This window comes from Lycium ferocissimum, chromosome 2 (genome assembly GCF_029784015.1).
Source record: "Lycium ferocissimum isolate CSIRO_LF1 chromosome 2, AGI_CSIRO_Lferr_CH_V1, whole genome shotgun sequence".
NCBI lineage: Eukaryota > Viridiplantae > Streptophyta > Magnoliopsida > Solanales > Solanaceae > Lycium > Lycium ferocissimum.
Genome location: NC_081343.1, coordinates 68,284,168 through 68,306,725, shown reverse-complemented (window position 1 = coordinate 68,306,725; position 22,558 = coordinate 68,284,168). Strand labels below are relative to the sequence as shown.

General features: G+C 32.7%; 3 protein-coding genes and 1 non-coding gene across 5 annotated transcripts; 3 read left to right on the top strand and 1 right to left on the bottom strand.

The window, feature by feature from the left end:
• The first annotated feature begins 648 nt into the window (after positions 1 to 648).
• On the top strand, positions 649 to 2,759 carry LOC132047061 (uncharacterized). The gene is made up of 5 exons (XM_059437949.1): positions 649 to 953; positions 1,207 to 1,293; positions 1,637 to 1,786; positions 1,895 to 2,095; positions 2,432 to 2,759. The coding sequence occupies exons 1-5, from the start codon at positions 708 to 710 to the stop codon at positions 2,537 to 2,539; spliced, it is 792 nt and encodes a 263-aa protein (XP_059293932.1). The 5' UTR covers positions 649 to 707; the 3' UTR covers positions 2,540 to 2,759.
• Positions 2,760 to 11,171: 8,412 nt separating this feature from the next.
• LOC132047060 (uncharacterized) lies at positions 11,172 to 15,764 on the top strand. 2 transcript variants are annotated; one of them, XM_059437947.1, is made up of 5 exons: positions 11,173 to 11,582; positions 12,588 to 12,674; positions 14,755 to 14,904; positions 15,037 to 15,237; positions 15,437 to 15,764. In XM_059437947.1, exons 1-5 carry the CDS (start codon positions 11,337 to 11,339, stop codon positions 15,542 to 15,544), a joined length of 792 nt encoding a protein of 263 aa, XP_059293930.1. In that variant the 5' UTR covers positions 11,173 to 11,336; the 3' UTR covers positions 15,545 to 15,764. The 2 variants fall into 2 exon arrangements, with proteins under 2 accessions (XP_059293931.1, XP_059293930.1); XM_059437948.1 differs by lacking the exon at positions 14,755 to 14,904 and having other exon boundaries at positions 11,172 to 11,582.
• Positions 15,765 to 16,916: 1,152 nt separating this feature from the next.
• TRNAA-UGC (transfer RNA alanine (anticodon UGC)) lies at positions 16,917 to 16,989 on the bottom strand. Its single transcript has one exon. It is a non-coding gene; the product is annotated as a tRNA-Ala (tRNA).
• Positions 16,990 to 18,610: 1,621 nt separating this feature from the next.
• LOC132047059 (uncharacterized) lies at positions 18,611 to 22,460 on the top strand. The gene is made up of 6 exons (XM_059437946.1): positions 18,611 to 18,778; positions 19,929 to 20,082; positions 21,039 to 21,204; positions 21,330 to 21,392; positions 21,853 to 21,930; positions 22,034 to 22,460. Exons 2-6 carry the CDS (start codon positions 19,934 to 19,936, stop codon positions 22,145 to 22,147), a joined length of 570 nt encoding a protein of 189 aa, XP_059293929.1. The 5' UTR covers positions 18,611 to 18,778; positions 19,929 to 19,933; the 3' UTR covers positions 22,148 to 22,460.
• Positions 22,461 to 22,558: the final 98 nt, after the last annotated feature.

The following is a 22,558-nucleotide window of genomic DNA, read 5'->3' as shown; positions in this document are numbered from 1 at the left end:
TTCCTCCCCGCGTCAATATAACCATCGAAGTAATTCCATCTCCCACGGTCCAAAGATGAAAATCTTTGTAATATTCTGAACCATTCATGAACATCACAGCAAAAATGATTAAAATTTATTCATTATTTGTAACAGTTCTTTACTTGGGAGGTTGGAATCTTTCTATTCCGTACATATTTGTTCCTGAGCTATTTGGCATAGTTAGAAAGAGAAATATCTGCAGGAATACAACAATGTATCGGACCTGAATATGCTGGCCCTTTAGGAATTCTTCCTTAAAAGAGTGGGAGAAAGGGGAGGCATGAGCGTTGGATAATGGAAAGAAGGTAGAATTGCCCGGGTTGACATGCTACCCGAATTTTACAAATATTACAGTATCTAACAATTAGGTCGACTAAGAAATTAAAATGAGTCATAGTAGGTCAATTACACAATCAAGTAGTACATGGCTTCTTACTAAGAAAAGCCTAGAAAGGGACAACAACCCAACACCTTGGTGGCACGGTCCCTATCTTGTGAACTCCGCTTACCGTTTTGGGAAATAGGAGGCATGCAATTTACAAGCAAAATACGGATAATTCCAACTTTCACGCAGAGAATTCCCTTTTGCCTTCTCTACAAGAAAGAATATTGAATCTATAAAACTTGAAAGAGGTAACTAAGTAGATCTCTAGAGCTGATCATCGAATCATCAATAAGAATTAGTCATGAACGTAAGTGTTGTGGCAGTGACATCTCCCTCATGTTCACATCTTCGCCTAAACAGCTTGTTGAAGCAGGGCAGAAGCAGAGGCTTTCAATATGGGAAAGGTGTCTTCCTCGTCCCTGAACGGAATCTAGTGACGAGTTCATCAGCCCGGCAAAAATATCGCACCTTTACTATTAAGGCTCAGCAGACGTACCATTCACAAATCACCATTCCAGCCGACATGCCTCTCTTTGAATCCCCTCATGTACGTATGCTCTCTGTTTCTCCGTCAATCTAGAATTTAAAGTTAGTGAGTGCAGAATGATTTGTTACACGTGTACCTTTTATTTTTTATTTTACGTGAGCATACATAATTTGAGTTGGAAGCAACGGGACATAATTTACTCTAGATCCGCTTCTGTTTGTGGATGTGTCAAATCATTCAGTAAAGTTGATAGATATGTAATATGTGGTAGTAAAGCAGTAATTGGTATTAACTGAATATATTGGAGCTGCAGGCTTCTTTCGACAGGTACATGGAGGACAAACCAAGAGTCTTTAAAGCTATTTTTCCAGAGAACAGAGGAACCCAACGTCTTAACGAGGTAACTACCAAGTACGTAGTCTTCTTTCTTTTCAGCACATAATTTTGGTTCACATCTACTACAAATATGACAGATTCAGATTTGATAGTCTCTAATTTCTCATATGAAAGTTGAAAGAGCTACTTAATTACCTTACCATAATTATCTTTCTTGCGATCAATCATGTTCTTTCAGCCTCTGTTTCGGGGATTCTTCTTTATATGACGTAGTTGCAATCCCATATGGGTAATCAAAGGCAGGGATTCTATTCTGCCCTCCATCTGAAGAGATGTGACATTCTCAAAGTTTCTGTAGTTCTATGTAATGGAGATCATCGTATTAAACTCATACATTTATGGTGCAGGAAGAATGGAGAATCCGAATGGAACCAATAGCATTCTTGTTCCTCAAAGCCTGGCCTGTTGTTAACATGAGAGTTAGATGCAAAACAAAAGGAAAAGAGTACCCTTCTGGCGTTCCAACACATACCTCTATGGTCCTTGAGCTCAAAATTGTTAGTACATGCTTCGAATTTCAGTATTAATTTACAATAAAGTGTCTGTCCAAGATAAATTAATTCAATTAAGTTGAGCTTGTGGTTTATTGATACTAATATATGCAGACAAAATGGGATCTAGAAGGGGTAACAGAGGAGAGAAAGAAGCCATCAGAATTCAGGCTTAATATGGAGGGAGTACTGTACCCTGATAGAAAAGGAACAAGAAGCAGAATCAAAGGTCATTTCAATATGAGCCTTAGCTTCGCTCCGCCTCCCATGCTTGCTTTGATCCCTCCACATGTTCATCGGGAGGTCACACAATCGGTTAGAAATTAAAATTTACCACTTATACATTATAATTAATCCGTTTCATTTTATATGATATACAAATTAACTGTTTATGGAGTTCGAGAAAGGAAAAGACTTTCGTGATATACCAAAAATTAAAATACATTTAGAACTTGTTATCTTAAATATGTCTTGATATTTTCTGTGATTAACGGTTGAATTATCTCATTGGAGACCACTCTCTACATCTCATTTTGTTTTTCAACTTTTGACCCTTGATACTTTACATATATAAGAAATCAAGAATTTCACATTTTCTTTTACTTCTTTTAGCGGAATATCTTTCTAAGATTGGCTTTTTTATGCTAACAGGTTATGAAGAACATGGCGGAGAGCATGGAGCATAAAGTAAGAAATAATTTGCTCGCCGATTACGCTAAATTCAAGAAGGAAACCCCCAAAAATTTGTCTCCACCATAAGTCAGACTTTTCATTTGAGAAAAATAAGAGAAACGAGAAAACCTCTTCTTTTGTTTTCTTACTGAATAGCTCTGGTCCATCAAGTGTGAGTTTTCGTTTGCGTGGCCTTTTGCATCTGGTCAACTAATCAAACGAACACTGAACATTATTGGTGTGTATACTCCTTTGTTACTAGTAATCTCGTGCACGCAAAAGGAAACAAGCACAATTGTCTCCCTCATGTTTTTTGGTCTTCTTCAGGAATTTGTTTCGTGAATAACTTTAGGGGAAGGGAACATACAGAACAAAAAAATAAAGCTGTTACTACTAATAAAAATATAAAATGTCATTATCAGTCAATTGGTCGGTAAGTGATCATTTGACACTCATGTATTGAACTAATTTGTTAACGGGGGAAAACTAAAAGAAATGTGGAGATGCGGGGGATCGAACCCTGCAAGAATTAACATTATCCGTCACTGCAAGAATATCATCGGCGGTACGTAACTAAATAAATGATTATGAACAGATATGTAGCATGTCAAAGTTTGTGAACCACATTGCAATTTTTATTCTTGGCTCACTTTTTGAGCCTATCATTTGCTTTAAGTATACATGAATTAATATGAATAGTTTCAGATTCCTTCCAACAAATTTGACCTCATAACACTAATTTCCCTTGTGACTTACGATATTATGTTTATCTCCCTTGTTTTAATTTTTTGTAACAAATCTTTAATCTATTTGTTGTTAATAATATAAGAAATTCTATTCTGACTAATTTACCCTCTCTAATGTATGTTTTAATCTAATTAATTTTATAAATGGTCTCCTGTATAGAGACTCTTGACACTGGGCATGTGTTGTTGTTGTTGTAAACAATGAGGAAGTTAAAATCTAAATATATAGCAATTATTAACCATATCTCCAGTTTTTCACCATATCCGCATATATAAATAATGATTCTGGGGTAAAATGTATTCATTAGCCATTGGTGCTTGATGTGGAAACTTTTGGAAAGAAAAGTCAATGCTCAACAAGGGGTGCATTAGCATTATACACCAAAATTGAATTACATTGTAAGTTAATATCGGAGGTGTTCGGAAATGATTTGAATTATTTACAGTGTTGAAAGTTGGTAAATTTGGTGAATGCTTTATTTGGATACAAAAGTCTATACTCCCTCTGTCACAATTTATGTATACTTTTCTCTTTCTGAGATTCAAACTGCATGAATTTTGACCATCATTTTAAGATGTCTTTTTTCCACCAAATTGATATGATAAAAGTTACAACTTATAATTTTTTTCATGTAGTTTTCAAATATATAAATTTTAATTTTAAAATATTGAGTTAATCAAATTCAATTTAGCTTCAAAATTTTTGTCAAATTAACTCTCGAAAGTGAGAAGTATAATAACTGACATGCAAGGCAATAAGAGCTTTAAAAAAAGGTAAGTTAATAATTAAGAAAAATCAACGTCATTAGATTGTAATTTATCGATAAAATAGTACCACACGAGGTCAATATACATAAGCGATACAGAAAATGCAAGGAGTGTTAATGGAATAGAGAATATGATTATTGTAGAGATTATGAGAACTGATTATTAGAAATACAATATGGATCTTGCTTAAATTTAATAGGTTTTGTTTGTTTTAAGATAATTTAAATATTTATCTGACAATTTTTATCTCTTTTTTCTTAATTTAGGTTACCTTTCGGATCCTATTTTTGATTTGACTGTGAAAGTTAAAACTCGTGTAATTAGGAAGGTTAATATATTTGTTCTTAATAAGAGATGCTTTTATTTGTCTATAGAAATTGGTTCCCAGCTGTATTAAGGAAAAAAAAAGTTGATTCAGAGTATGATGTGGTTCGTTGGTTTTGCAGGATAGGTTTATTTGTATTTGATAATCGCAGTGACAGGGGAAGTATTATATTTTATTACTTGAACACTAAATTGGCTACCACATAAATCACATTTTAAGATGATTTATATTCTTTTAATTGATGCTCGGCTATGTATACTAGTTAGTAATAGTAATAGGAACATTAAATAAACTCCACGATGCAATCGACGTGCTTCTTAATCGTGATTTGTTTTTTCTCCTCCAAAATCTTAGTAGTTACTTTGTACATTAAGGGGTCATTTGGTACGAATACAAGTAATGCAGGGATTAGTAATGCAGATATTGTAATGCTGGGATTATTTTTTATCAAGTTTGGTTCATTGTATTAAAAATTAGATATACAATGTATAATCTAAGCTTGTGTTTGGTTTAAATCTGTACAAAATCTTCTTTACAATTATACCCTTGAATATTTGTGGGATTTTCTATTTCATGTAATTGGGGAAAGGGTTTGAGAGGTAGTTTAGTCATTTTAGGGGTCTTATCCAGGTATAGTTAAACCTCGTATAAGTAATTCCTTGGTTTTCTCGGTATTAGATAAGCCTCCCTTCGATGTATAAATAATTCATGTATTAGGTATGATTAAAATGAATTGAGTAACCAAATAAATTGAATGGATTAAATTATAACACAAAGACTATTTTGATTAGTACCAAAAAACCATTATTTTGAGTTTTTGACAAGATCACTGTTCAAGTTTGTTCTTAAATGATGGATTTGTTGTACGGTCATATCATCAATTCATCACTTTACTTACTTCGGAATTGGTCCTGCTGGCAAATTTAAATCCATCTTTTGCAAGTTGCCACACTATATTTTGTGAAAAATGTTTGTTAAAAAAGATAAGAAATTCCATGGAATTGGTTAGTTCATGCTTGGAAGCGCAAAAAAGATATCAAGGATAGAAATAAGGAAAATTGTTGGACAAAAAAGCTATGCACATTGAGGAAAGTATTGACATCGAATTTTGGCTCACAATATTTAAAAATAACGTCTTAAGAAACCCTGATTGTTAAAAACACAAAATACCATTTTTTACACATTTTTATATTTTTCAGCAATTTATTGATAATTATCCTTACTTCTGCAAATATTAGGATTTTCATCAATTTATTGTCACTTAAATTAATTTCAGTAATCATTATTTTATTTTTTCATAGAAAGCTCATACACAACACTGCATTTTATTTCAGTAAATTTTTTAGTTCTTTACAACACAGTACATTTTTCAAGTATCAAACACATTTTTATTTATATTTTTTAAAATGGAAAAGGGTCAAATATACCGCTGTGCTATCTGAAAAGGTTAAATATACCCTTCGTTATACTTTGGGTCCATATATACCCGTATCGTTATATTTTCGGTCCAAATATACCTCTCCCATTAAAGTTTGGCACGAATTTGCCCTTAATTTTAATGAAGGGATACGTGTCAAGCTCATAATCAAATGGCCCATGCCCCAATTTTAAATACCCAATTTCTTTAAAAACCCACCCGTTTAATCCGACCCGACCCATTTTCATCATCTTCTTTTTCTCTTTTATGACCTGGAAAAAAAAAAAATCTCCGGCAACCACAACCACCAGCTCCGACCAAAATGCAGAGCAATCAAGTCTAAGTATGTTTCCTTAATTTCAAATTCAATTTGAATTTCGAGCAGTGATTTTCCTTCAAGAAATCTTGCAGTGAACTATTCCAATCCATTTCCCAAAAATGTCGTGCTTTCCCATTTCCATTTGCAGAAAAAAAAAAACCGATTGCATCAGCGAGGAATAAGAAACGGCCATCTGCAAAATCATGCTAAAGTCAGCCTGCTTCATTGCTTCAAAGCTCAAGATTTTAAGAGAATTTGGAGGTGGTGGAGTCAACGGCGGTGGGCGGAGCTGGTGGTTGTGGTTGCCGGAGAAACTATTCTTTTTTTGGTCATAAAAGAGAAGAGAAGATGATAAAAATGGGTCGGGTTGGATTAACCGGATGGGTTTCTAAAGAAATCGGATATTTAAAATTGTGAATAAGCCATTTGATTATGAGTTTGACACGTGTTCCTCCGTTAAAATTAAGGATATATTTGTCTTGAAACTTTAATAGGAGGGGTATATCTGGACCGAAAATATAAAGGTAGAGATATATATGGACTCAAGATATAACGAAAGATATATTTAAACTTTTTCTAATAATACATGAGTATATTTGACCCTTTTTTAATTGCACAATCTGTCAGTTCAGAAAATCCGAAAGAGTTTATCGCTAATACAGATAATTCAGAAGCATCTCAAAATTTACTTTGTATTAGTTATTCGGCTATTACTCAATATAAAATTAAATTTATCTCTATTCCACCTATCCCATCTTTATCTCTCTCCTTATCTTTTCTTGATTTAGGCTCCACCTGCTTTGATTTTTATCCTCCTTGAGTCCCACATCTTTTCCTTGTCTTTTTTGAGTTTATCTCTCTCTTCCGTAAAATCACTCACTCATCCTCTCTCTATTTTTTCGACTCTCCTCTCCTTTTTCGACACTAAAGAAGAAGACACATCATGTTGTAGGAAATCTATATATAATATAAAGTTAGGTATAAATAATTTTATGTGATATCACTTTATGATTTTTATTGGTATTTATCTTTTTTTCTTTTTTTTTGAATTTTTATGAGTTTTTTCTACATAACATTTCTATTTACTTATTACTTATTATTCAAAAATAAATGTGTCAATTACTACTTCTCTATTCATTTTTATTCTTTAATGTTTATACTTAAATGTCTCAAAATTAACTACCTCACTCATTCCTATTCTTTATTAAAAAAATCTCAATATTTACTACTCCAACCTTTCAAAATATTATGAGACTCCAACCTTTCAAAACATTATGAGCACTAATGCATAAAACTTTTTTATACCCGTCCTTTCCTACACCTGCGTTCCTTTCCTTCATAACCAATCTATATATATATATAAAATTTAGATGTAAACAATCACATGCTACACCTCTCTCTACGACCTCTATTGACATTTATCCTTTTTCTCCTTTTTTTGGATTTTTATGAGTTTTTTCTACATAACATTTCTATTTACTTATTACTTGTTATTCAAAAATAAATGTGTCAATTACTACTTATCTATTACTAATGCATGAAACTTTTTTATACCCGTCCTTTCCTACACCCGCGTTCCTTTCCTTCATAAGCAATCTATATATAATATAAAGCTAGGCATAGACAATCCTACGTGACACCTCTCTATGGCCTCCATTAGTATTTATCTTTTTCATCAATTTTTTTGATCATTTTCCTATTTTCAAAATTTATGTGCTATTTTAAAAAGTGCAAAAATAAAAAAACTGAAAAGTCATTTAACTGAAAAATAACTTTTAAATCCATCTTAATTGCCCATCTTAACCGTGCCACAACGTCTCATCACTGCTTCTTCATTCTTGCACATGTAAATTTTTATTTCACGCACGTTAAAATGTGACTATAATGAGTGTTAAAAGCATTAGTATTAACTTCTCTCCTCTTTTTTTTGGTTTCTCCATTTCTCTGCTTCAATCCTCTTTTTTTGGTTTCTCCATTTCTCTGCTTCAATCTATTTAATTTGCTCTTTAATTTTCACCTTAATTTTCCTTAAAGTCTTCTTCGTAGTAACTGCCGAGACATCATCATAATACCTAAACGTTTTCCAAGTAGAATAAGGGATACCAAAAGGGCATTAAATACTAAAACAACTAAAAAAACTTCTTAGAGGCTAAAACTACACTATAAAATTTGATCTTTCAATTATTCCTACACATGAACATGGAGTTCCAGATAAGGAATTAAATGTACATGGACCGATAAAAAATTTTGGTAAAAGTTATGTTTCAACTTCTGCAAATAGCCTCTTCTCTCCCCAGTGAAAGAACCTATCCTTAACCATTGTATTTGTTGGCACCAAATTCTTAAGAAAGTAATACAAAATTAGGCGTCGGTAAAATTTCCATCATTTAGAAGCCAGAATTGGTGGAACGGGGAGGCGGTACGCGCGGCTCCTTTCGGGGGAAGTAGCGGAGTATGTGCGGATAAGATAGTAAGATCAAGAACAACGACATCTAGGACATTTTACATTTCACAATAGTTATGATCAAAATACAAGTCATGAAAACATACATTTCTTTTATGTTGTACAACATTTAAGATGATTATTGGTAATAGTAATGCTTATCAAAATCTAAATTTAATTGATCGTTATGCGTTTGACTGTGAAATAGTTACTTTTCTATTTCTTCGTTTTTTAGTTTTATTTTCAATTAACAAAACCCTATTTAATTGTAATTTTTTACACTTAAATTGATGCTTAAATTGTTGAATGTAGCAGTAAGAATTTATGTTATCAGTGATATTTTTCTATGAGTTCTTTGGGGCACAAGAATATACCAATATTATGCCTTCTTTTCCCTCAAGTTTCTCTTTTGTAGGCAACTCTCATGGAGAGAGTTGAAAGAAATGTTATCACTCATTATGTGAATATGGTGAGAATGCCTAGTAGTAAGTGTTGAATGTAGCAGGTAGAAGAAGTTATGTTATCAGTGATATTTTCCTAGGAGCTCTTTGGGACACAACAATATACCAATATTATGCCTTTTTTCCCTTCAAGTTTCTTTTTTGTAGGCAACTGTCATGGAGAGAGTTGAAAGAAACGTTATCACTCATTATGTGAATATGGTGAATGCCTATTCATCCTTCTTGCCCTCATTCTTTTTTTTTATATTTTTCTGAAGTTTTATTAGATACAATACTTTTTTTTTTTAAAATAGCTTAATGATACCTGGATTCTCTTTGATCTGTTACCTTTATCTTTGTTTTTCTACATATAAAATGAGAATTGGAGAAAATAAAAGAGATTTTACCTTTTTGTTTGTTTTGGAAAATGAACAACAATAATAATTAAAAAAAAAAAAAAGCAACAACAATAATAATTGTGCCTACAAACAAATTGTGATCGACTATATGGATTTCCGCAATTCATGTAACTCTTTTTAAGTTAATCTCAATCCAATATTACATAAATAAAAGAGGAGAAAAATTATCAATGCACTAAAGCTAAACTCCCTGATGAAAAGAAAATATATGTTAGAATATTATACGTACAACAAAAAAATCATATAATATTTTTTAAATAAGTGCAAGAAAATTGACCTACTTGATGGCTCTTTGGATATCAGAGATGAAAATTTATTCCGTAAATTCAAGTCGCGCGGGCACGTGCACTAGTATTGTCTTACAATGCGGATAATATATAAAGAAGACAATTATATTTTTAATGCAAAATACATAAATTACCCCCTCGAATTTGTCCCAAAAAAATCATGTACATACTCTAACATTACGGTATGACGTGCTACCCAAATTTTACAAATATTACAGTATCTAACAATTAGGTCGAATAGTAAATTAACTAGATATCGAAGCCCGTGCCAGCACGGGCCCAACATATATTAATAATTTTATCTCTATGCAATTATAAGCATCTTTCAACTGTATTTTATGATTTTTTTAAAAATTAATGTAAAAAAAGTAGAAGTTTTGGGTGCGGAGATTCAACAATTTGTGTTATAGTGTATCTATTTGTTTCAAGTAATGTAACCTTATTCTTATTATTTTTAAAAGAAATATGATAATAATCATTTTTTAAACTGCTAATCAAACCTTAACTAACATTTCAAAACTAATTGAACTTTAATTACTTTTTTTAAATTCAAAAACATCATTTTGAACGATCATACTCCTATATTAAAACGTGAAAATCTTTAAACTTCGCATATATGCATAACTTGAAATACAAGGACTACATAAAATATTCGTAGAAACAATATTAACACAGTTCATACTCCAAAAATTATTTACAACAATTCAAACCCTAGATATTTATTATAAATCAATGTCTCATACATAGGGTAATTATATGAGTCTATGGTGTCATATAACATGGGAAATGTGATATAAAATACTCCTTCTATCCTTATTTTTACTTGAACTATTATCATAATTATGTATTTACTAATAAATTATTTTGGCTATTTTGATGCTTCATAATTAGAAACATCATACATTGGAATATGTGTTTTTGATAATGTCATATTTATCTTAATTTCTTTTAAAAATATTAAACGTTGCAATCAAATTGTAAACATAGTTAATTAATTTGATCACAAAATTACAGTTAGTGGCGTTATTTAGTTAAAAAAGTAATTTTGATAAAATGAATCCCTTCCCACGTTTCTCCGTCTATTTAAGACACTTAAAAGCTACAGTAAATATGTAGGATATTTACTAAAAAAAACTATGAAGATAGACAAGTAAAACCTGCAAACAGAGACTTCCACATAAAAGCTTAAGAGGGGTCCACATTTTTCGATGTGCCATTTGAAAAGGCTGCAAATTAGCATAGAAATGCTAGTGTGGACCCATCTTTCAGCAAGTTATGCACTTTATTATCCAAGGAAGAAAAAGTACACACATATAACAACTAAGTATAATGTCTTTTAACGATAAAAATTCTGAAATGTCAAAATTACCCTCATCGGCGAGCAGGCATGAGGACCTTCAGCAGCTTCAGGGCTCTTTGAAAAATGACACATGGTAGGTAAATTACACAGTCAAGTAGTACATGGCTTCTCAATATGAAAAGCTTAGAAAGGGACAACAACCCAATAACGTGTCACGTTCCATACCTAGTGAATTACGCTTCCATTTTAAAAAAAAGGGGGATGCAATTTCAAAAAAATAAATAAATACGGATTGTCCCAACTTCTACGCAGAGAATTCCCTTTAATTTGCCTTTGCTAAAAGAAAGAAAACTGAAGCTCTACGTAACTTGAAAGAGATAAAGAAATAGATCTAGAGCTGATCATCAATAAGAATTAGTCATGAACATAAGTGCTGTGGCGGTGACACCTCCCTCATGTTCACATCATCGTGTAAATGGCTTAATGCAGCAAGGCAGAATTAGGAGGGGCATTCGGAGAAATGGAGTGTTATTTTCATCAAAGCGTCAATTGCATGAATCTGAAACAAGCCGGCAAAAATATCCCAATTTTACCATTAAGGCTCAGCAGACTTACGATTCACAAATCACCATTGTAGCCGATATGCCTCTCTTTGAATCCCCTCATGTACGCACTCTCTTCTCTATCACGTGTTCTTTTATTGGTATGGCTTGTGTGCTGGTCGAATATTCTAGAATCTAGAGTCAGGGAGTGCTGAATGATCAATATATACTACCATCTGTTTCACATGTAGCTATTATTTTTTCTTTTACTTCATATATAATGCTGAATGATCAATCTAGAGTCAGGGAGTGCTGAATGATCAATGATCAATGAGTCAGGGAGTGCTGAATGATCAATATATACTACCATCTGTTTCACATGTAGCTATTATTTTTTCTTTTACTTCATATGTAATTTGAGTCGGAAGCAGCGGGACTTAATTTACTCTAGATCCGCCTGTGTTTCTGCATGTGTCAATATCATTAATTAAAGCTGATAGATATGTTGTAGTTAGGGGTGTCAAATGGGCAAAATGGGCAGAGGTAATTAATGGGTTGTGCTAATATTGGTCGAAAATTTACTTGGGCTGAAAATGGGTTGGGTCATGACCCGCCCAACTTGATCCAGTTTTTTTTAAAGGGTTTATTTTCTAGAAAGACATTTTTAGAGGAAAATATTTTCTAGAAATACATTTTTATTTTTCCTAAAAAATATTTTCGAGGATTTTTTGTGAAAATTTTTTTGGGAAAAACATTTTCCGTGGAAAATATTTTTGAGAAAAACATTTTTCATGAAAATATTTTTCTTCGTATTAAACACACCACAAACTTATAAGATACATGATACAAAAAAAGTGTATACATTAAAAAATAAAGTAAATTTCAAGCAATAAACTCAAATTTAAGTAAATCTTAAAAACAGGTTAGAATTGGGGTAAGTTGGAGATCACTTTAAAATGAGTTATGTTGGATTTGACTAAAATCGTACCAAATATAAAATTATCTTGAACCCAATTCATAAAATTTTGGACGGATTGGGTGGGCTATATCTTTTGGGCCATTGACACCCTAGTTGTAGTAAAGCAGTACTAGGTGGTATTACACACCTGAATATATTAGGTGGCTGCAGGCTTCTTTCGACAGGTACATGGAGGATAAACCAAGAGTCTTCAAAGTAATTTTCCCAGAGAACAGAGGAATTCAACGTCTGAACGAGGTCACTAGCTACTACTTACTCTTCTGTTTTTTTTTTTTTTTTTTTTTTTTGTTCATATATACCAAAACATGATAGATCTGTCTTTCTTGTGATCGACCTTTGTATTTGGACATGACATATAGAATGTGAGTATTCTTTAATGTGAATAAAAGCTGTTGTTTCTGCCAATTATCTGTATTTCTATCCAAACATGAGGGTGGGTGTTTGGGCCATCGGATTGCATATGAAATTTTCGGTTTGGATATTCGGTTTTCGGATTGAAAAAATTACAATTCAAATCCAATTCAAATAAGTTCGAATTGGATTGGATAATTTAATTTTGGTTTTGAATTATTTGGTTTGGATATTTGGGATTTGACTCTTGAGACTTGAGGCAAACTTATTAGGAACGAAATTCATGTGTTAGTTCCACAGAGGCAAATCTAAATCTTAATTGCTCAGTAAAAAAAGTCTTCCAGTTCAAATTAGTATTAACAAATTCAAGTCATGTCCAACATAGCGAATCCATACCAAATAAAAGCATTATGCAAAAGTGGAAATGAACAAAATAAAATCTAAGTAGCCATTTGGAAAAATAACAAAGAACTCTGCCGTGGATGACATTGACATGAGACTTGAGAAGTAAGAAAACCTTATATTATATTTAATTTAGTAGAGAATTGTTTATTGGACTTAATATTTTAATGGGTAGGGCCTTAGGTACTAATCTATTAGACATTTAGAAACTAGACTTATTAGTACTGGGCACATATGATATAGGTAGGGCTAGGGGTGTCAATGGTACGGTTCGGGTGGTTATTTTATAAAATTTATACTGTACTAATTTTTTGGTTATTTCATTTTGTAGAACCAAAATTAGACTTTTCGAAACCGTCCCATCATGTCGGTTTCTTTTCGGTATCGGTACAGTTAGGTTAAGTTTCGTTTTTTTTTTTTTTTAAAAAAAGAACATCATCTTATAGCACTAGTAAAAGTTAAGACACAATATCATACACACTTCTATAGTATTTTGACAAACACTATCTAGATATTTTTACTAATTAAAGGGTGATGAATCAAGAAAACATGAAATACGACAAGAATAGAGATTGATCCCACTATTTTACGGTAGTGTAAAATAATGTTAAGCAAAAACAAATATATTTTAGATCGTACGAGGGGGAAAAATCAATGAAGATGAGACTCAAGAACTGAGACTATTAAGATTGAGTATCCACTAAGAGAATTTAAAATCATACGAGAGGAAAAATATCTAATATTTTGTAGCTTTCTATCCAAAATCGTTGGAATACCTTGTGGCTTACTAGTAACTACTCGAGATGCTAGAACTAATTTAAGTTCAATAGGAGTAATATAATAGGTTTTAGAGTTCGAACTTTAGGTGTTAATTATGTTGCCGGCTTGTGGTCGTTTTCATCATCCCAAACCCAAGGCGAAAATTTTAATATTTTATAGTATGTAAAAATTTTAATATTTTATATTATGTAAATTTAATATATAAAATATACTTTACTTATATATACGTATTCGGTTCGGTTCGATATTTTTTTGGTTTATTTTTATAAAATTAAAAACCAACCTAATTATTTGGTATGGTTATAAATTTATATAAAAACGGTCGATTTTATTAAAAGAAACCTAAAAATTGATTCGTACGGTACAGTACGGTTCGGTCGGTTAAGTCGGTGTTTTGAAAACCATTGACACCTCTAAGTAGGGCTAGATACAAGGTATAAAAATTTTGAATTTTTGGATATCAAAAAATCTTAGTACTAAATCCATATCCAATCCGAAATCCAGAAATTTTAAAAATAAAATTCAAAGTCCATTCCATAATCTAAATATCCAAACCAAATATTTAAAAAGTTCGGATTGGCCCAAATTGTGCCCACCCTTAATTACATGAGTAACTGTTTATATATATATATATTTTATGTTTAAAAGTATTTTTCTACTCTTATCGTTTATCAGATACTTTTTAATCAACTAATTAAATCAAGCGAGCTTTTTGTATCAATACAAGTTTTCTGTGGCTCTCTGTAATTAAATCACCATATTAATGAAACACTACATGGTGCAGGAAGAATGGAGAATCCGAATGGAACCGATAGCCTTCTTGTTCCTCACAGCGTGGCCAGTTGTTAACATGAGACTTAGATGCAAAACAAAAGGAAAAGAATACCCGTCTGGTGTTCCCTCCCATACCTCTATGGTTCTTGAGCTCAAAATTGTAATTACATATGTACTTCAAATTTTCTATTTTTTTATGATCAAGTGCTACTATTAATTAACCAGCTAATAAAGGATTCATTCCAAGATAAATTCAATTTAACTTGTGGTTTGTTGCAAATTATATATGCAGACAAAATGGGATCTAGAAGGGCTAACAGAGGGGAGAAATAAGCCATCAGAATTCAGGCTTAATATGGAGGGAGTACTTTTCCCTGATAGAAAAGGAACAAAAAGCAGAATCAAAGGTCATTTCAATATGAGCCTTAGCTTCGCTCCGCCTCCCATGTTTGCTTTGATCCCTCCACATGTTCACCGGGATGTCACACAATCGGTTAGAATTTGCCACTTATACGTTATAATTAATCCATTTCATTTTATATGATATACATATTAACTGTATATGGAGTTCAAGTAAGGAAAAAGACTTTTACGATATACCAAAAAGTACATTTAAAACTTGTTATCTTAAATATGTCTTAATATTTCATTTAGCAGAATACTTTCTAACATTGGCTTTTTTATGCTAACAGGTTATGAAGAATATAGCGGAGAGCATGGAGCATAATGTAAGAAATAATTTGCTCACGGATTACGCAAAATTCAAGAAGGAAAGCCCCAAAAATTTGTCTCCACCATAAATGAGATTTTTCATCTGAGAAAAATAAGAGAAACGAGAAAACCTTTTCTTTTGTTTTCCTATTGAATAGCTCTGGTCCATCAAGTGTGAGTTTTCCTTTGCGTGGCCTTTAGTATCTGGTCAACTAATCAAACTAACAATGAACATTATTGGTGTGTATACTCCTTTGTTACTAGTAATCTCGTGCACGCAAAGGGAAACAAGCACAATTGTCTCCCTCATTTTTTTGTCTTCTTCAGGAATTTGTTTCGTGAATAATTTTAAGGGGCAGGGAACATATAGAATAAAAAAATAAGGCTACTACTACTAATAATAAAGCGTCTTTACCAGTCAATTGGTCGGTGGCTGATCATTTGACACTCATTAACGGTTCTCAATATTAGGGGTGTCAAAAAAATATGAAAACCGATCGAACCTAATCATATCGAACCGATTTATAATGTTTTTTCAATAAAACCGTGGATTTTTAGTTAAGCTTATAACCGTCTCGAATAATTAGGGTGGTCTTTTTAATTTATACAAAAAACCGAAAAATTTCCGAACCGAATCGAATAGCCTTACAAGTATGAAATATATTATATATATTACAAATATGTTAAATGAATATATAAAATATATTTTATAAGTTCCGTTTCAAATATAAAAAAGAATTTTGACCACTAAATTTTGAGCCTTTAGTTGATTGGATTTAGTTTCAAAAGGATACCTTATATACATAGTCATACGGTCATAGATTTTGATGATTTAAGTAGGCATTTTTTGTTATAGTTAGCACTAACAAAAGTTTACCTCCTTCTTGGTCTCCTCTACTATGTTGCTTGATGTATATGTATCAAATTCAAGTTGTGATTTCTGTGACCTACAAGCTAATGTTTGTTTTGGCTCAATTCAACATTGTTGTCTTTGGCAAGTTATTCTTCTCCCTGGTCAATCAGTGAGGATTCACGTCGCGATGATGTCATCGTTGTTGTCTTGCTACTTGATATAACACATTTCAGTTTAATTACTTTGTGTAGTTTTTTTAATAGCTTTTACATTAAATTTTCATAAGAAAAAATAGAAGCTTTATTTGATGGTGTACTACAAATAGGTTTGTGGACGTCTGTATCGTTAAATTTTAATGGTGGTGTATTTTTAGGTGACACTTTAAAACTAAAATAACCGAAAATTAATCGAACCGTACCGATACCGAAGAAAAACCGAGATGATGGGATGGTCTCGAAAAGTCTAATTTTGGTTATACAAAATAAAATAACTGAAAAATTAGGATGGTATAGTTTTTTTAAAATAACCGACCGAACCGTCCCATTGACACCCCTAAACTACTCAATATGTATCAACTAATTTACTAACGGGGAAAAGAAAAAGTGACGTGGAGATGCGGGGGATCGAACCCCGTGCCTCTCGCATGCAAAGCGAGCGCTCTACCATTTGAGCTACATCCCCTTTTGCTTCTGTTGGACAAACATTACCTAAACTCTACGCAGTTGCAAATACAATTCAGCCCATATATTGATTTAAAAAAGCTAACATGCTGGTAAAACACGTCAATTTATTTCATTACTACAAAACCAAAAAAGTTTCTTTATATTTGAGTACCGGAAACCTCCATTTTCAAAGCTATCACCGCATCTCCACTATCCTTTTCTTTAATTGCGTTAAATCTACTAAACTATTTTTTGTAATAAAAAAAAATCACTTAATTTTATATAAAAATCACGAAATTGTTTGAAAAATTCACTTAAGTTTCCTGAGAATCACAAAAAGTCATCAAGAGAATATAAACGAAACATTTTTAGATGATACTTTAGTAAAATTGGATGACATTTTGATTATAAAACAAAATTGTTTAGTGACTTATCGTGATTTTTAAGCAATAACAAATAATTTTTAGGCATTATGCAAAAGTTGGTGACATCATCACAATGTGAAGTTATCAATTAAGAGGATTATGAAGTTATCAATTAAGAGGATGAACTCGTTATTATAAATTTATTACAAGCTCAAAATTGTAAAAAAATCTATTCTCTTCTAGTATTCTCATAAAAATTAGCTAAGCGTATAGTCGTACCGAAATCATTAATGGTTGTTGCAATACCAAATTGAGTCGAATCTAACCGAACTGAGTTTGAACTTAACCCAAAAGAGTTTTGCTACATTATAACAAGCCTGAACTAAGTGAAGTCGAGTCTCAGTGGGCTCTTTAACAACTTGTTTTTGCATATATAGAAATTGTACAACGAACTAATTGATTACAAAAAGAAAATATTTAATACATAGTTTAAATTGAGAAATAAATTCAACCAATACTTTATATTAAAAGATTATAAGAAAAAATGTGATTAAAAGTTTAGGTATATCTATAAAGAAGTACAAAATTACTAACTTATTATGGTTATTATTATGACAAAAGTATCATGATTAAACTAATCTATTAACAATTGCGATAATTACTAATTTAGTTATTACTACATGAATTCAAGCGTTAACTTTTGTAAAACGTAATAATTGCACGATTCAACTCAGTCAGAATTCAAGTTTGATTTTGATTGGGTTTAACCGACTCAAGCCAATCTTTAATTTAAAAACATTGAATCAAGCTAAAATACAACGTGTTTAGTCGAACTTGGCCTACTTACTTTAATATCAGGATCTACGTAAAAAGAAAACGAATACACTCATAAAATTAAGGTAGTTGAATGAATCTATGTCTATTCAACTTGAACGAATTGCTAATGATCAAATTTTACCTTATTAATCCTAGTGAGAAGGAAGCCATTGAGGAAGAATCTTTATACGAGCTCAAGGACTTGAATTATCTCTTTGGTGGCTCACAGGAAATCGGTTTGCACATTCACAAAGACTTAATTTTATGTAATTTTCATTCATCGGTGTGCTATCCGGAACAAACCTTTCTCTCAACAAACTGATTCATGTTCTTGAGGGGCAATATAATGTCCTTCCCTTAACAAGTATGCAAAAGGCACATAATATTAGTAAAACTTTATATATTTAAAAATTCCATATATACTGAGTAAGTAATGAGTATAATATTCTATAAAGTAGAAAGAAAAAAAAAAACAATTTCATATTGATTCTAAACTTTATAATATAAAAGGAAAAACCTATTTGTTGTGTACTTAGAAGCAGAACAGAAAGTGAATAAGGCTGAGAAGAGTGAGTCATCATCGTACCCATCATATCATCTGTCTCCGCCGTCTACCGTCGAACATAGGTATCTTGATTTCTTTACTTTTTTCATTTTCCCTTTTATTGTTATCACCTATTAATGCCTCAGATTCTTTATCCATCGGTATTAAATATTAGTAATTTGTAATAACACGCTGTTAGAGCCGACTATTTTTTGCTGCACTAGTGCCTTTTTTTGGTTCTTGGCTTTTATGTTCTATGCTCAGTACTTCAATTTGGTTTATTTTTCAATTGGGGTTTTTTTATTAATTGATTTTGGCCTGCCTGTGTTTTTTGGGTGTTAAAAAGACGATTTTTCTAATGGCATAACGTATAAACTGGGTAAACCCTATAGCTCAAGTCTAGGTTTCTTGTTGCATTAAGTTGTTCTTTTCTATTAACCCTAAAAGTTGCATTCTTTTTTCTATTTTGGGGGTGGGGGGGGGGGGTGTTATGTTGATTTCTAAGTTTATCTAACATGGAATGTGAACTATGCATACAATGAAGCCTCAATCTTAAACTAGTTCTAGGGTTGGCTATGTGAATCTTTTATATGAATTGCATTCTTTTTGGACTTGGACTATGCTGTTACAATTTTTTCAGCTTCTAAATTAGGCAGAAGGTTGTGAAACATCAATTGTCAAACTACCAAATTGGAAGAGAGAGGCTAGGTCATGAAAACTAGGATGTCAAGCTCTAAAAATTTGGTCTTTCTCCATATTGCGTCTACGTTCTTGTAATCTAGATGACGTGAGTGTTTGATTGATCTTGTCCAGATTAGCCGTATAACAAGTTCGACTGTCAATCTTTACTTATTCCCAAGCTCGTTAAGCTATTCATTAGCGAGCTTTAATATTCTTTATTTTCATATGATACTTGGATGTTGGTTTTGTTGTGAAGTGATACTCACGTACGTGAAGAAGCTTTACAGTTCTCCAAACATAGCTCATTTATCTTATTTTGCTCGACATTATCTTGTAATTCCACATAATGGGGTTATAGCTTTAAACTGCGCTTTTTGGAATTCTTGAATTTTGTCTTCTTCTACCGCGCTGCTGCCTGCAGCCAATCAGGGGGTTACTTGGTCGGATTTGATAGGAATATTGCGAGTCCTCCTTTCGCTATTCTCTTCCAATAAAAAGAATCACAAGAGGTTAAGCAATGAAGATGCATTGACTTTCTTGATTTTATTTCAGCAATTATGAAGCGGAAGAGGCAAAGGCAATCTAAAAAAACAGATTTGAAGCCATCTAAAATAACGGATTTGAACTCTGATGTGTTGAAACACGTTATGTATCATGTTGCCGTATCACCTGATGGAGCTGGAAATCTTGCCCGGACTTTATCAGTGTAAATATTCAATCCTGAAATCTTTTTCTTGTTTTTGTATGTTTCTTTATTCTAGATAACTGATGGCATTGTCGTCATTTACCTTGAGTCAGTGTTATTAAAAGCGCTCGCTTGAGCTCTTAAAGCGAGGCGACAGGTCAGCGCTTTTGTTCTCTGAAGCAAGAACGAGATCAGAAAAGCGCTTGCTTCAGCAGAAGGAGCGAGGCGACCTTTTGCGAAAAAAGCGTGATTTTGGAAATTTAATTGAAATAAGGGTTAATTTTAGGTCTAATTTTAAAACAATTGCAACAAACTTACACATCTTCTTTGCTGCTTTTCTTCTCCTTCATTTCTAGGGTTTCAAGGTAAGTTCTTCTCTTATTCTTCTTCTTCTTCTTCTTCCCTTATCTTATCTTCCTCTTCTATTTTCTTCTCTTCTTCTCTTTTCCTCTTTTTCTGATCTTTTTCTCTTCTTCTTTTCTCGTCTGTTTTCCATTTCTTTTCTCTTCTTCTCTTCTCCTCTTTTTTCGATTTTCTTCTCTTCTTCTCATCGCCTCTTTTTTGTTTCGATTTCCTTTTAAATTTAAGAATATAAAGATTTGCTTAGTATGTTATATCTATTGAGTTCTTGGTTATTTATCTATGCAAGTTTAATATTTTTTATTTTTGTATTAAATTGTGCTTCAGTTGAAACAAGCGCGCGCTTCGCTTCTCGCTTCAGTGAAGCGAGCCCTCGTTGCTTTTTTCCGCTTCTTGCTTTCCAAAACACTTGAATGCTATGTCTTCTCCAATTCTTTTGATGTGATTAACTACTCTTGCTGCGATTAACTTGCCTAGTATGACCCGACACGTGTCCTATGGGTGTTTATGATTCTCCCTTTTTACAACATCGAACGAGGTCTAGCAAAGGTGCCTGCATATCTCTGGTGGTTATCTTGCAGATTATGTTGCTTCTGATCCTGATTTCCTTATCACAGCTGCAGATTGTTCAAGGAACTTTCTGATGATTCTGACATCTTAAAAGCCGTGGAATTTGATAAGGTTAAGCTTTCTGGTATTCATGAATCATTCTGGCAACCTTCTGGGATGTTATGTAGGTGCTTACAGACGGGAAATCCAACTGCTTTCAATGCAATAAGAAAGGTACAGAATGGCTATTTTGGGTATATCAGCAAGTTCTATCAGAAAGCCTTTAGTAGCTTCAGGTTACTTTCTTTTACATGGTTGCATTTCTGCTTGGGTTATTGCTAAAAATGCCGGTAGTGCAGAATGCAGAAATATTGAATGCTTCTTATCAGATTCTGAAGACGGACATGTTCCGCGGAAAGATGGTATAGATCTTAATTTCTGCTTGTTGACGACATTTACACCAGCCACCCATTTATAACCTATTTGGCCAAGCTTCGAAAATCAGCTTATTTTGAGAAGTGTTTTTTCCAAAAGTGCTTTTCAACAAAGGTACTTTTGGTGAGAAGCAGTTTGTGTTTAGCGAGGTAGTTTGAAAACTAATTTGAACAACGATTAGTGTTTGGCCAAGCTTTTAAAAAGTGCTTCTAAGTGTATTTTCTCAAAAGCGCTTTTCAGAAAAGTACTTTTGGAGAGAAGTTACTTTTTTCGGCTTCTACTCAAAAGTACTTTTTCTTCTCCTAAAAGCTTTGACCGAACACATCAACTTCGAAAAAAAAAAAAAAAACTCTAATTAAGAAAAACACTTTTGGCCTTGGAGAAGCTTAGCCAAACAGGCTATTAGTCTTTTCTTTGATTTAGGCTGACAATAATGCTGACCTGCAGATTCTTATGGCAAGAAGCAGAGCTCTTGAAATTGCAAATACCAGGGCAAGAAAGAAGGCTCTTGAAGATGCTATAGATGTTGGTATTTTAACTTATAAATAATGTTAAATTCAATTTATTGACCGACATCACCTGCTAATCGCCCTGCATGAAACTTGTGGTTTAATGCATGTACACCCAGAGATGCACAAGCACTTTTGATGCTGTTGATGTTCAAATCGAAAAAATTGAGCAGTTTTTAGAGATGTTGATGGCTGTACTCAGAGTAATGAGAGGAGGCGAGATTGCTCAATGAGGTTGAGCTGTTGCAGGGCTTTTTGATGGTGCATGAGTTAAACATCTACAAAGACAAGCACTCGACAAAATCCAAATTCAGCATTTGAGCCTTTCACTATATGTCGTGGAGCTTGCTGAGTGGTTAAAATCCCCTTGTTGTCATCGTCAGTGAAATGGCAACAGTTATATCAAACATAATTATCACTCCAAACTTGCCAAATTTTGGTGCTCTCTGTGTATCTGAGTCTTCTGCCCTTTTTCTTTTAACATTTTGTAGTGTCGACTGAAATATCCTAGTTATGAGGATGTAAATCCATTTGAAATTGGAGTTCTATTTTAGCTTTGTTGTGCTAAATGGATGCTAAAGCCTATAATGTGATGGCAAGAAGACCTATACCTTAGACTTTTAGTTAGAAAGTGGAGTTCACAT

Excerpts from the sequence above, each read along its gene's own strand:
- LOC132047061 (XM_059437949.1), top strand. The coding sequence starts at position 708 with ATGAACGTAAGTGTTGTGGCAGTGACATCTCCCTCATGTTCACATCTT. Across the intron at positions 954-1,206 it reads CTCTCTTTGAATCCCCTCAT|GCTTCTTTCGACAGGTACAT; the intron begins GTACGTATGCTC and ends TTGGAGCTGCAG. Across the intron at positions 1,294-1,636 it reads GAACCCAACGTCTTAACGAG|GAAGAATGGAGAATCCGAAT; the intron begins GTAACTACCAAG and ends TTTATGGTGCAG.
- LOC132047059 (XM_059437946.1), top strand. The coding sequence starts at position 19,934 with ATGAAGCGGAAGAGGCAAAGGCAATCTAAAAAAACAGATTTGAAGCCA. Across the intron at positions 20,083-21,038 it reads CTTGCCCGGACTTTATCAGT|CTGCAGATTGTTCAAGGAAC; the intron begins GTAAATATTCAA and ends TCCTTATCACAG. Across the intron at positions 21,931-22,033 it reads CTCTTGAAGATGCTATAGAT|AGATGCACAAGCACTTTTGA; the intron begins GTTGGTATTTTA and ends ATGTACACCCAG.
- LOC132047060 (XM_059437947.1), top strand. The coding sequence starts at position 11,337 with ATGAACATAAGTGCTGTGGCGGTGACACCTCCCTCATGTTCACATCAT. Across the intron at positions 12,675-14,754 it reads GAATTCAACGTCTGAACGAG|GAAGAATGGAGAATCCGAAT; the intron begins GTCACTAGCTAC and ends TACATGGTGCAG. Across the intron at positions 14,905-15,036 it reads TGGTTCTTGAGCTCAAAATT|ACAAAATGGGATCTAGAAGG; the intron begins GTAATTACATAT and ends TTATATATGCAG.